Source organism: Rattus norvegicus, chromosome 16 (genome assembly GCF_036323735.1).
Source record: "Rattus norvegicus strain BN/NHsdMcwi chromosome 16, GRCr8, whole genome shotgun sequence".
Lineage (NCBI taxonomy): Eukaryota > Metazoa > Chordata > Mammalia > Rodentia > Muridae > Rattus > Rattus norvegicus.
Window position 1 is genome coordinate 58,652,544 of NC_086034.1, and position 12,688 is coordinate 58,665,231.

A 12,688-nucleotide genomic window follows, 5' to 3' on the forward strand; every position below is an offset into this window, starting at 1 on the left:
AAGAGAACAGAAGAGTCATGACTGGGAAGAGCAGTTACAGAAGTTTTCAAGATAAAGAATAAAACTCAGACTCATGTCTGTGTAGAATGTAACAAGTATATTCTCATACAGAGTTTTCAACAGACCAGAGAAAGCAGGCAGGCAATAGTTTCAGGACAAACATGAAAACTGCAGATGAAAAAGTCTTCATTTATATGATATTATGGGCATTGACCAATGTCAGAGCTAATTCTTAAAATACCTGTCAGGAAGAGAGCCTATCTGTCCTATTATTTTTCTATAATGCTTCATATGTTGCTGAAAAATATAAAATTTCAATTCCTCTACCAGAATGTCTGCTGATGGTTGTTTACTCACATTTACTTTAATTTACAGATATAAAACTAACAATGATAAACAATTACTTTCTACATTTTGTTTCACATATCTAGAAATTTTGGCTTGATTGTATCTTACTATATTTAACAAATTCCAAAACACTTTAAATAGCATATCTAGCTTTATATAAAGAAATACCATTATCCAATATAGAGGTGAGGGAAATATACATAAAAACATTAAAGTATTGTACATACACTATTAGTAGGAGAATGGTATCCATAAAGTTGAAGACGCTGACATAGAGCACAAAGGGCCAAATGAAGTGTCACATTTCAGAATGAACCCAAGTATAGCAAAAGAAAAAAGAAAAAGACGACAAAATATCAATTAGGAAGGGCAAATCATTATGCTACATTCTCTATAAAGCACACACGAGTGAGATAAATGTAAAGATGAGTAGCAAAGTTCCTAACTCCATATAAGTAAACATTAACTGAGCCTGTGTTCTTGTCAGCCATTTTCACTGTACATGAAAGGACTACTGCTGTGAGCGAACAGCATCTCCTGAGTGGAGGTGGATGGATGTGGACAATGGTATGAGGCCCTGCGCTGGAACGCTATTGGCTATGCTCACCTGTGGGGCAGCAATAATACTTACCTGCCAGGAATGAGAAGAGGACTCAGAGTGCCATTCACTGTGGCCTTAGCACAGACCTTAGGGCAGTGTTGGTTTCACTGTTTTAGTGATATGGACCTATTTTAGGGTTTTGATTTGGATATGCTAATTTTCAGTTAAAGAGACCAGGAGGTTGTTATCAAGTCTATTAGCTAACATTTTTTAATGTTTACTATATTTTTATAATTATGTTATACTGGTAAGTAGCATTTTAACTTATTTAACCTTCATAAAATTACAGGTGGTGACAACATTATTCTATAATTTCAATTGTAAAACTAAAAACCTGGGACAGAGAGATTAAGAATCTTACTGAAGATCACAGAGGTAATGCATCACAGAGAAAATATCCAAACCCTCTAGACCTCGCTCATGGGCCTGGTTTACTTTCTTTCTGAGTTTTGTCTCATTTTTTACTATGAGATAAATTTTAGTTGTTTCAAGTTCAACCCAGTGTTTAGAACATGTGTCCAGGTTTACTATCATTTCTATCAACCTGCCATACCATTTGCATTTTACTTGATGGTCTCTAGATAAAGCGGTAAAAAGTCACTTCAGAGTTATATTACTTAAAATATGACTAACACACTGAAACCCAGGACTGCCACATAGAATACAGTAATGAGGAACTGTAGAGCTGCTAAACGGTGCTGTCAGGGAAAGGTCACTGACAGGAACACCTGATAACCACACTATGAAATGAGCTTTGTGCAGGGCTATTTAGATTCAGATCAACACCTCGAGGTACCTGTAGATCAATTACTTTTACGAGGTCATTTACATAGATCAAGTTGCATATAACTTATTTGTTATTTTCGCTTGTTCTTTAAGACCATCTTTTTTTCCCAAAATATTTGCTAGGGAGTGTATCACTATATATATGAATATAAGACATATCACCAAGGATAAGGTGATATAAAACAGACTTCATAATTTACCTAGACTTACCTAATTAATCCAAGTTAACGTGAATTACATCATTATTATGAAATACTTGCTTTCAACATATTTTATATTTCTTTGTAAAATGTATCTTATTCCTTTACTTGGCTCTTGTGCTGATACTGCAGTTTTCCACTATGTTATCTGACCTAGTAAATGCTAATGACCAGAATTATACTTCTAATTAAGTATTTGTTACATGGCAATAAAATAATCATATGTTTTGGTATTTAAGTAGCAAATGAATCAATTAAGATGGATAAAAGTAGAGAATTCACAGCAGGCCACCAAAGGTTGAAACCGTGACTTTGCAGTTGAACAGGATTTTAATTTTACATAAGATACTTAAACTCTATAAGATCAGTTTTCTTGACTTTGGCTGTGGACAAGAGGAGGGTTGTTGGATATTAAATGGCAATGTACGAAAAGCAGCTAGCCTTGTGCCTGAGAGGAAGGGCTTAGGACTAGTCTGTTATTTATTTATTTACAATGTGAACTGGCCTGTTGTCAAGACTAAAATATTTAGGACAATTAAAATGAAGCCTAAAAAGAGGAAATCCTGTTAACTCTAACTTCAGAACAAGGCACTAACATGTAACCCAGAAGAAGAGTCCACACTGCTTCTAAGAGATGCAGAAAGCCTACATTATTTTCTTATATTTACCATTCATTTTATTACACTGTCATTAAATTCACTTAAAGAATTAAATCTTTGCATATTCACCTTTAAATTTGTACATGCATAATGATCTTATTAATCTACTGTATGATATATACCCTTCATATCTCACAGATAACGACATATGGATGGAAATGATAATGAATATGACTGGGTACAGATATTTAATATCAATATTTAACAGAAATATTGATATTATTGCATAAGATATTTAAATAATTTTTCTACATGAAACCTTCAAAATGTTTTCAGTAAAGATCCAAATTCTAAGTGTTACACTGTTTCAAGAAGTACAAAATAACTCTCACTGGAAACCCACCTGAAACCACTATAAAGTATTTCTTACCAGCATTGCACGTTTTTCTTCATCTCCTTTAGTTTCTCTCTTTTCATTTTTTTTCCTGAATATCTCTTGAAGCTATACAGAAATAAATCAGGAATCAAATACCTATATATTACTCTATACTAAGTATATCTTATACATAAATAAAGTAATTTCAACAACTTTTAAACTACTCTGTATTTTATAACTGTCACTTTTCACAGGACAAACCATATCCTTTGGTACTGGCAATTCAGTTTTGTTAAAATGCATTTAATATTACAGTTTTACTTCCTCTCTGAGCTGGAGGCACAGGAGATGAAGGCTGCTGGGCAGTGAGGAGCACTGAAGCCGCTCTCACGGCTCTGGCTTTGAGCCGGCTTTCTGTCTCAGTGCTATTACAGTAGACTGTCACTCTACCGGTTCTAATTTGTCTATGTATGAAAATGGACACGACCCCCTGTGAAGTTCCTGCACTAACGAGACCTGGTAGAGAGGAGACTGCTGGTGTCACTTCTAAGATAGATTAACTGTCTACAGCTCTTTTTTTTTTTTTGTATTTGGAAAATAAGAAAAGTCCCTTACTGTATAGAGTGCTACATAAACTAAGTATCAAAACTAATTACCTAGCACTGTGCCTATTATATCTAAATAAATGTTAGTGCTATAAACAGCTTCATTACTGTTTATAAATTTTTAAAATTTCTATGGTTTGAAGTGGAAGCCTAATTCTTTTACTGTGGAGAACCTGAGGTGCTTGTGCTCACAGATAAGCATTTAGGAAATTAGGAATGTTAAACATACAGGAATGTCTATCTTCAAAGGAAGAAATGTATAAGCTGTTACAAGCCCAGAAAGCTGGGAATGGATGTGGTTAACAGCACGGTGGCTTCTGTGCTATCTCTGTGGCTAGGCCACACCTGGCTCCCACAGACTCTTACAAACAGGAGCAAAGGTGTTTTATAGCCTCATGACCTTTGTGCTATCTGTAAGACCAAGACCACAGCAGACCCTCCTCCAGAGACTTAAGGTTGTCACATGTAGTCAATTTACAGAACCTGTTTTTATGGAAGAGGTATTAACATGTATTAAGCTTTATTGTGCACATAGGATTGAGTTAATTATTACCAGGAAACTTTCCAAATTGTCCTCTGTGTTAATATGCCTAAATAAACCACCTACTGTCAGCCTCTAGGAACCAATACCGGCTATTCAGTCCTGTTGAACTGGACCTCCTTTTTGCCTCATGAAGATTCTACTCTGCTGCCTGCGGTGTCTGCAGAGACTTCTCTAACACACATGGATTTTTGTCACTTTCTGAAGTTTGTTATTCTTGTTTATGGAATCTGGGTAACAATCTCAACTCTATCATTTCCCTCTTTTTAAGTTGTTACTTTTACTTTAGTATATGAGTGTGTGTACATGTGCACCAGACAGAGGGCAGTGGTCAACACTAGTTGTCTTCCTCAATCATTTTCCCACTTACTTTTTTAAGATAGGTTGTCTGACTAAACCTAGAGCTGACATATTAGCTAGACTAGCTGGCCAACAAGGTCCAGAGATTCTTCTGCCTCTGCCTCCTCAGCAATGAGGTTATGGTGAGGCTGGCTATTTATGTGGTGCTGGAGCTCGGAAGACAGTCATGCTTGGGACGCAAGCACTTGACTGACTGGGCCACCTGCCCAGCACCTCTATTTCACTGTGTATATTAAGAGTTGAGTGTCAAGTTACTCCCGCTTTCAGAAGTCTTTGAAACAGACAGGTAAACATCAGATCTAAGGAAGCACTCCAGCAACTGAACGGAGCAGATTATAGCTTTAGAGCAAGCACATCTCTTGCAAAGAGTATATGGAAACAACTAGGAGCTGAGTGAATGCCTCTGACTCCATCCCAGAAGCAGGCAATATTCCAAAAGAGCTTTTGAGAAATGGAATCTCCAAAAGTCAGTGCTGATACAAAATGTTTATTCAAATTATTTAAACAGGCTTGTTCTGAAATAAAATAAAATGGCTCTTTATGTGCACCTTTTCTCTTACTTTTAAACAGAAGATATGAAAAAATAAGAATAGAATACTGATATTATTGGCAGATTTTGCTACTCTTAGTAAATAAATTAACATTACATTTTATTTAAGAAGAAAAAGAAAGTATTTTGTTAAAGAAACAGATACAGGATATAAAGCAAAGACTTGAAGGGGAGATGGGCAAAGGAGGAAGCAAATCGGTCAGAGAAGTGAGTGATTATCCAGGAGGGGCAGAGATCAGAGGGAGGGAAGGAGCAGGAAGTGCTCTACACCTTAAGTACAGGTAACAGGAACTGGGAAGAAAAGGGGATGGGAAGTCCAAACTGATAAAGCAAAGTTCCTGTGGCCCAGAGCTGTGACAAAAGCTGAGTAAGTAGCTGGAAAAGCAATCTCAAGACTGCCTTTTTCCGTGGAGTAGAAAGTGTCGGTAAAATTCCAAATATCATACTACAGTCATCTTTAAACACTTGATATAGGTTATATTTCCATAATAGTCTTAACACAAAACATAATATAGACAAGCAATATTTAGTTATTAGAAAAATGCAACATATAATGTACATACCACCAAAAATTCTTTTTTATCCACCATCTCGTTTCCGTCAGTGTCAAACATGTTGAAAGCTATTCTAAAACCTGCATGGGGCTCTGCCAGAAAAAACAAACAAACAAACAAACAAACAAAACCCAGAACAAGTTTTCATAAGATGGAAAAAAATACTTAAAAGTACAAAATCCATGCATTCAACAGCTAGATACATACACTGCACATGATCACAAATAAATCAAAGTAATATGTTGCTACAGGTCACACACAGTGAGAGCTGTTTTGAGAATACGTATTTCTGCTTCATGTACTGCAGACTCAGTAACAGGACTGACTGTAAGCTTTCTAGGTACCGGAGTAGTTACTGCATTGTACTAAAAGAAATATTTGACAATTGTCCCTCTGAAAATAAATATCCAAAGTCTGCTTATTTGTCAGCAAAGACAAACATGAGGCCACTGCACTTGATTTTTTTTTAAAAAATTGAACTACTGTTCAACTACTTTGAAGTGGTAAAAAAAAAAAAGAATAAAAATATAACACAATGTACCAGTTCCAATTCCTCAGAAAAATTTAACTGAAATCGCCTGGGAATCAATGTGCTCATGATGGGTACAGACTTGGGGTTGAATTTCTAGAAGCTTGAAAAGTCTGAGGCTTTCATAAAATTTGTGAGTGTGCAGTACCAGGCCTTCCAAAATCCAAGAAATTATCTTTCTGTGAAAGACTCCCATGCTCTATGAATTGACTTCATCTTATGAGCTACTGTGGAATTCTATACTTTTGCTTTTTATTTTTTTATACCTAGAGTATGAACAAGAAAACCTTGAGAAAAGAAAATAATCCTTCAGTGCATGCTTTTAAAACTTGACCTTTGTCTTTTGAAATGGCTAGTAAAATTCTGAATGCTCCCATCCATCTCCAATTAGACTCACCAGCCTGATTTGCACTCCTGATCTCTGTGGAGAAGCAGATAGCCCTACTTTCTTCACCCATCAGAACTGTCTCTGGAAACAACCAATGCGAGCTACTGCTTTATGTTCTCTTATATTTTACGAGTATTTTAGGAATCTGCACTTACTGTTATTATCTTTCACAAATACTGGAACCACAACTGAAAATCAACCTTTACATTTTTAAAAGAGTTTGAAAAAGTATATGAATATATGTAAAATAAGTGTCATCCCAGACTTAGACTGGTATCATCAACGAGTCTTCAAGCGAGATCAATCTCAGGTGGCCCTGCTAGGAATGGCAGAGCACTTGTTTTCACCACGAAATATTTTTCTCATTATGAAAGAATAAGATGAACAGAACCAAACGGTGGTTCTCTGAGAAAATCAACAAGATAGATAAACCCCAGACTAACGAGAGGACACAGAGAATGTGTCCAAATTAACAAAATCAGAAATGAAAAGGGAGACATAACAACAGAATTAGAGGAAATTCAAAAAATCATCAGATCTTACTATAAAAGCCTATACTCAACAAAACTTGAAAATCTGCAGGAAATGGACAATTTCTTAGATACTGGGTACCAAAGTTAAATCAGGAACAGATAAACCATTTAAACAACCCCATAACTCCTAAGGAAATAGAAGCAGTCATTAAAGGTCTCCCAACCAAAAAGAGCCCAGGTCCAGATGGGTTCAGTGCAGAATTCTATCAGACCTTCATAGAAGACCTCATACCAATACTATCCAAACTATTCCACAAAATTGAAACAGATGGAGCCCTACCGAATTCCTTCTATGAAGCCACAATTACACGTATACCTAAACCACACAAAGACCCAACAAAGAAAGAGAACTTCAGACCAATTTCCCTTATGAATATTGACGCAAAAATACTCAATAAAATTCTGGCAAACCAAATCCAAGAGTACATCAAAACAATCATCCATCATGATCAAGAAGGCTTCATCCCAGGCATGCAGGGATGGTTTAATATACGGGAAACCATCAACGTGATCCATCATATAAACAAACTGAAAGAACAGAACCACATGATCATTTCATTAGATGCTGAGAAAGCATTTGACAAAATTCAACACCCCTGATGATAAAAGTCCTGGAAAGAACAGGAACTCAAAGCCCATACCTAAACATAGTAAAAGCCATGTACAGCAAAACAGTCGCTAACATTAAACTAAATGGAGAGAAACTTGAAGCAATTCCACTAAAATCAGGGACTAGACAAGGCTGCCCACTCTCTCCCTACTTATTCAATATAGTTCTTGAAGTTCTAGCCAGAGCAATCAGACAACAAAAGGAGGTCAAGGGGATACAGATCGGAAAAGAAGAAGTCAAAATATCACTATTTGCAGATGATATGATAGTATATTTAAGTGATCCCAAAAGTTCCACCAGAGAACTACCAAAGCTGATAAACAACTTCAGCAAAGTGGCTGGGTATAAAATTAACTCAAATAAATCAGTAGCCTTCCTCTACACAAAAGAGAAACAAGCCGAGAAAGAAATTAGGGAAACGACACCCTTCATAATAGTCCCAAATAATATAAAATACCTCGGTGTGACTTTAACCAAGCAAGTGAAAGATCTGTATGATAAGAACTTCAAGCCTCTGAAGAAAGAAATTGAAGAAGATCTCAGAAGATGGAAAGATCTCCCATGCTCATGGATTGGCAGGATTAATGTAGTAAAAATGGCCATTGTACCAAAAGCGATCTACAGATTCAATGCAATCCCCATCAAAATTCCAATCCAATTCTTCATAGAGTTAGACAGAATAATTTGCAAATTCATTTGGAATAACAAAAAACCCAGGATAGCTAAAACTATCCTCAACAATAAAAGGACTTCAGGGGGAATCACTATCCCTGAACTCAAGCAGTATTACAGAGCAATAGTGATAAAAACTGCATGGTATTGGTACAGAGACAGACAGACAGACCAGTGGAATAGAATTGAAGACCCAGAAATGAACCCACAAACCTTGGCCACTTGATTTTTGACAAAGGAGCCAAAACCATCCAATGGAAAAAAGTGAGCATTTTCAGCAAATGGGGCTGGTTCAACTGGAGGTCAGCATGTAGAAAAATGCAGATCAATCCATTCTTATCACCCTGTATAAAGCTTAAGTCCAAGTGGATCAAGGACCTCCACATCAAACCAGATACACTCAAACTAATAGAAGAAAAAGTGGGGAAGAATCTCAAACCATGGGCACTGGAGAAAATTTCCTGAACAAAACACCAATGGCTTATGCTTTAAGATCAAGAATCGACAAATGGGATCTCATAAAGCTACAAAGGTTCTGTAAGGCAAAGGACACTGTTGTTAGGACAAAACGGCAACCAACAGATTGGGAAAAGATCTTTGCCAATCCTATAACTGATAGAGGGCTTATATCCAAAATATACAAAGAACTCACGAAGTTAGACTGCAGGGATACAAATAACCCTATTAAAAAGTGGGGTTCAGAGCTAAACAAAGAATTCACAGCTGAGGAATTCGAATGGCTGAGAAGCACCTAAGAAATGTTCAACATCTTTACTCATAAGGGAAATGCAAATCAAAACAACCCTGAGATTCCACCTCACATCAGTCAGAATGGCTAAGATCAAAAACTCTGGCAACAGCAGATGCTGGTGAGGATGTGGAGAAAGAGGAACACTCCTCCATTGTTGGTGGGATTGCAGACTGGTACAACTATTCTGGAAATCAGTCTGGAGGTTCCTCAGAAAATTGGACATTGAACTACCTAAGGACCCAGCTATACCTCTCTTGGGCATATACCCAAAAGATGCCCCAACATATAACAAAGACACATGCTCCAGTATGTTCATAGCAGCCTTATTTATAATAGCCAGAAGGTGGAAAGAACCCAGATGCCCTTCAACAGAGGAATGGATACAGAAAATGTGGTACATCTACACAATGAAGTACTATTCAGCTATCAAAAACAATGAAATTCATAGGCAAATGGATGGAACTAGAAAATATCATCCTGAGTGGGGTAACCCAATCACAAAAAAACACATGTGGTATGCACTCATTGATAAGTGGCTATTAGCCCAAATGCTCGAATTACCCTAGATGCACAGAACACTTGAAACTCAGGGATGACCAAAATGGGAATGCTTCTTTCCTTCTTTAAAAGGGGAACAAGAATACCCTTAGGAGGGGATAGGGAGGCAAAGTTTAGAACAGGGACTGAAGTAAAGACCATTCAGAGCCTGCCCCACATGTGGCCCATACATATACAGCCACCAGACTAGATAAGATGGATGAATCAAAGAAGTGCAGGCTGACAGGAACTGGGTGTAGATCTCTCCTGAGAGACACAGCCAGAATACGGCAAATACATAGGCGTATGTCAGCAGCAAACCACTGAACTGAGAACAGGATCTCCGTTGAAGGAATCAGAAAAAGGACTGAAAGAGCTGAAGGGGTTTGAGACCCCATATGTACAATAATGTCAACCAACCAGCTTCTAGGAACTAATCCACTACTCAAAGACTATACATGGACTGACCCTGGGCTCCAACCTCATAGGTAGCAATGAATAGCCTAGTCAGAGCACCAGAGGAACGGGAAGCCCTGGGTCCTGCTAAGAGTGAACCCCCAGTGAATGTGATTCTTGAGGGGGAGGGCGGTATTGGGTGCAGGATGGGGAGAGGAACACCCATAGAGAAGGGGTTAGTGCGAGGTGGGCCTGGAAACCAGGAAAGGTAATAACAATTGATATGTAAATAAGAAATACCCAATGTAATAAAGATGGGAAGAACAAAAAAGAAAGAATAAACAACGTAAAAGAAAATAAAAGATACTTTTGAGACATATATGTATTCACAGGTTCACAACCGTCTTTCTGCCGCTATGTCATTCATAACTAGCACAGTAATGTAAGCTTTCTAAGCACAGAAACAGAATTTTAATGTGGGTTTTACTAGTGCTTGTTTGTACTCATTTTCAGATTTCATCATCTGAAATTTCCTAAAGTAAATTCTTCCTTATTTTTTTTCCACTCATCAGTAGTTTTCTGAAAGGACACTGAAGAAGACATCGTTTGTGACACAGATGAGCCAAAGGAGGGCAGCATTTTGACACTACAGACCTTTTCACAGCAGTGTGGAAAGACTAACCTTATAAAACACAATTTCAAATAATCTAAATTCTATGAAGAAAATAAAACATGATGAAGGGATTAAAAGAGAAGGCAGGAGAGCTCCTGAAGAGTGGAGCCAAGTGAGAAGAACTCTTGAATTTTGAAAGGACGTCTGAAGGAGACATTTCCCAGGAAGCTCTTGAGAAGCACTGATAGCTGAATAGCAGAGACTACTGCACTCAAAAGAGCACGGTTCCCTCCACAGGAAGGAGATCCAGAAACGGAAAGGCCTGGTGGCCGAACCACAGTGAGTACAGCACACAATTTCATCTACTGCATGCTGAGAAACTGAACCCAGAGCTTTAGTAAGGCTGCATGCAGTTCATAAACACTGCTGCAGGGGTCAGAGAGAGCAAACCACTCCTGCTGCGGTGAGGGATGACAGGCAGCTGAGAGACTCAAAACCTTCTACTCTTTCACACTGGACTGCAGAACGCCTGCCTTAAATGTATGTAATACAAACCGGATAACTTAGATAAATCCTGACCTTTAGGGTCTCTTCTAGCTGAAACCCCAAAGAGTTACATATTTATAATTTATGAAAATTTTACTAAAGCCAAGCATATAGATTTCTGACTGTTACAGTGTTATACTTAACATTTTCTTGTGATATTGAGGCATGAATTTACAAAAGAGCCAACATATGCATAAGGTAATTTACAATAGTATGCTAAGAAATTCATTTTCAAGATCATAAAAATACATCTAGAAATAAATTTAATGAGTATACTTACTTGTTAAAATACATAAAAGAAAAAGATATTCCGTGTAAGAAATCACACCTAGAAGAAAACAGTATCAATTATGCTTTCAAATATTAACTTATCTTTCACATTTATCAATGTAAAATACTGTATACAATAAAAACTATGACTAATTTAGTTTTAAGCATAAGCTAAATATTGTTTAAAATGAGACTACTATATTATAAAATCATTGCAAAAGTCACAAAATTCATTTTATTTAAATTGCTCCACATGCCTCTTTAAAAATTCTTATAAAGTTTCCACTCATGAGAGATATATTGACAACAAAATCAAAACGTTAACATTTATTTATAGCTTAACTTTTAAACTTGTTACTATATGAAACTAACATAAGGAGCTCAGAAACGCAATGAAGAACTTAGTCACTTTTTAGTGACACTGGAATAACAATTTACATTTGTTTAGAAATTTTAAAATAAAACCTTATGCTTACCTCTTTCTCCTGTCAAATGATCATTTGCTACTTTTATAACAGCTTTTATCCTTAATTGACTCTAAGATTTGTTCTCCCCTAATGGCCCTCACTTTATGTTTTCTGCATCGTGAATTCTCTGTACCCTATAATTACAAGTTTCACCAAGAATTTATATGAAGTAAATAAATATACACTCTGTTACTGAACTCTTCACCACCCTTTTTTGCTTAGTTGACCAAGAAAAGACTGAAAGAATTACGTTCAGGAATAAGTGTACAATATTTTCCTAGATTGCAGTCATTCTTAACGTTTGGTTAAAAGTATGGGAAAACCCTTAAATACATTGTGCTCTTTAGATCTGCTCTTTAAGGCTCCACTAACGCTTTGTTCTAGAACAAAGAGACTAGGAGTCACTGTCAGGCAGTCTGTCCCAGACATGAAGGGAGCATCCCATGAGGCTCTGAAAGCATTCTCTCTTGTTTATACTAGAAAATTGTCACCTATAGACAGACAGTTCAGGGTGACGCCATGAACATTATGGGAGAAAGATTCTGAAATGGTCAGTGGCTGTGAGATACAATTACTGAAGCGTTCTCTTACTAGTCTGAATCACTTAGTGGGTAACAAAGTATTGTAGTTAATATAAATAACTTTTATAATGCCATATAATTGAAAATTAATTCAAGGTTTCCCTCATTCAGGATTACTTAACAGGAGGACTACTTGGATACAGAGGGTCATGGCCAGCTTTTGTCTGTAGGGCTACCTGGCTACTGAACACGGTAGGACACACATAGGAAGGGAGGAAAAGTGATATAATTAAACGAAAATGGTCAAGGAAAGAGAAAATACTGCTGAAGATGAA

General features: G+C 36.9%; 1 protein-coding gene across 5 annotated transcripts in view; it reads right to left on the reverse strand.

Annotated features, from left to right (window-relative positions):
* Micu3 (mitochondrial calcium uptake family, member 3) overlaps positions 1-12,688 on the reverse strand; it is an 89,601-nt gene that overhangs the window by 27,842 nt on the left and 49,071 nt on the right. For 2 of the 5 annotated variants that reach the window (XM_006253200.5, XM_063275597.1), the window contains 4 exons: positions 11,376-11,423; positions 5,530-5,612; positions 2,965-3,036; positions 576-614 (listed from right to left, as the gene is read on the reverse strand). In XM_006253200.5, coding sequence (XP_006253262.1) covers positions 576-614; positions 2,965-3,036; positions 5,530-5,612; positions 11,376-11,423 — 242 coding nt within the window. The remainder of the gene's footprint in view (positions 1-575; positions 615-2,964; positions 3,037-5,529; positions 5,613-11,375; positions 11,424-12,688) is intronic. The other 3 variants (XM_008771293.4, NM_001191892.1, XM_039094721.2) reach the window with 3 other exon arrangements.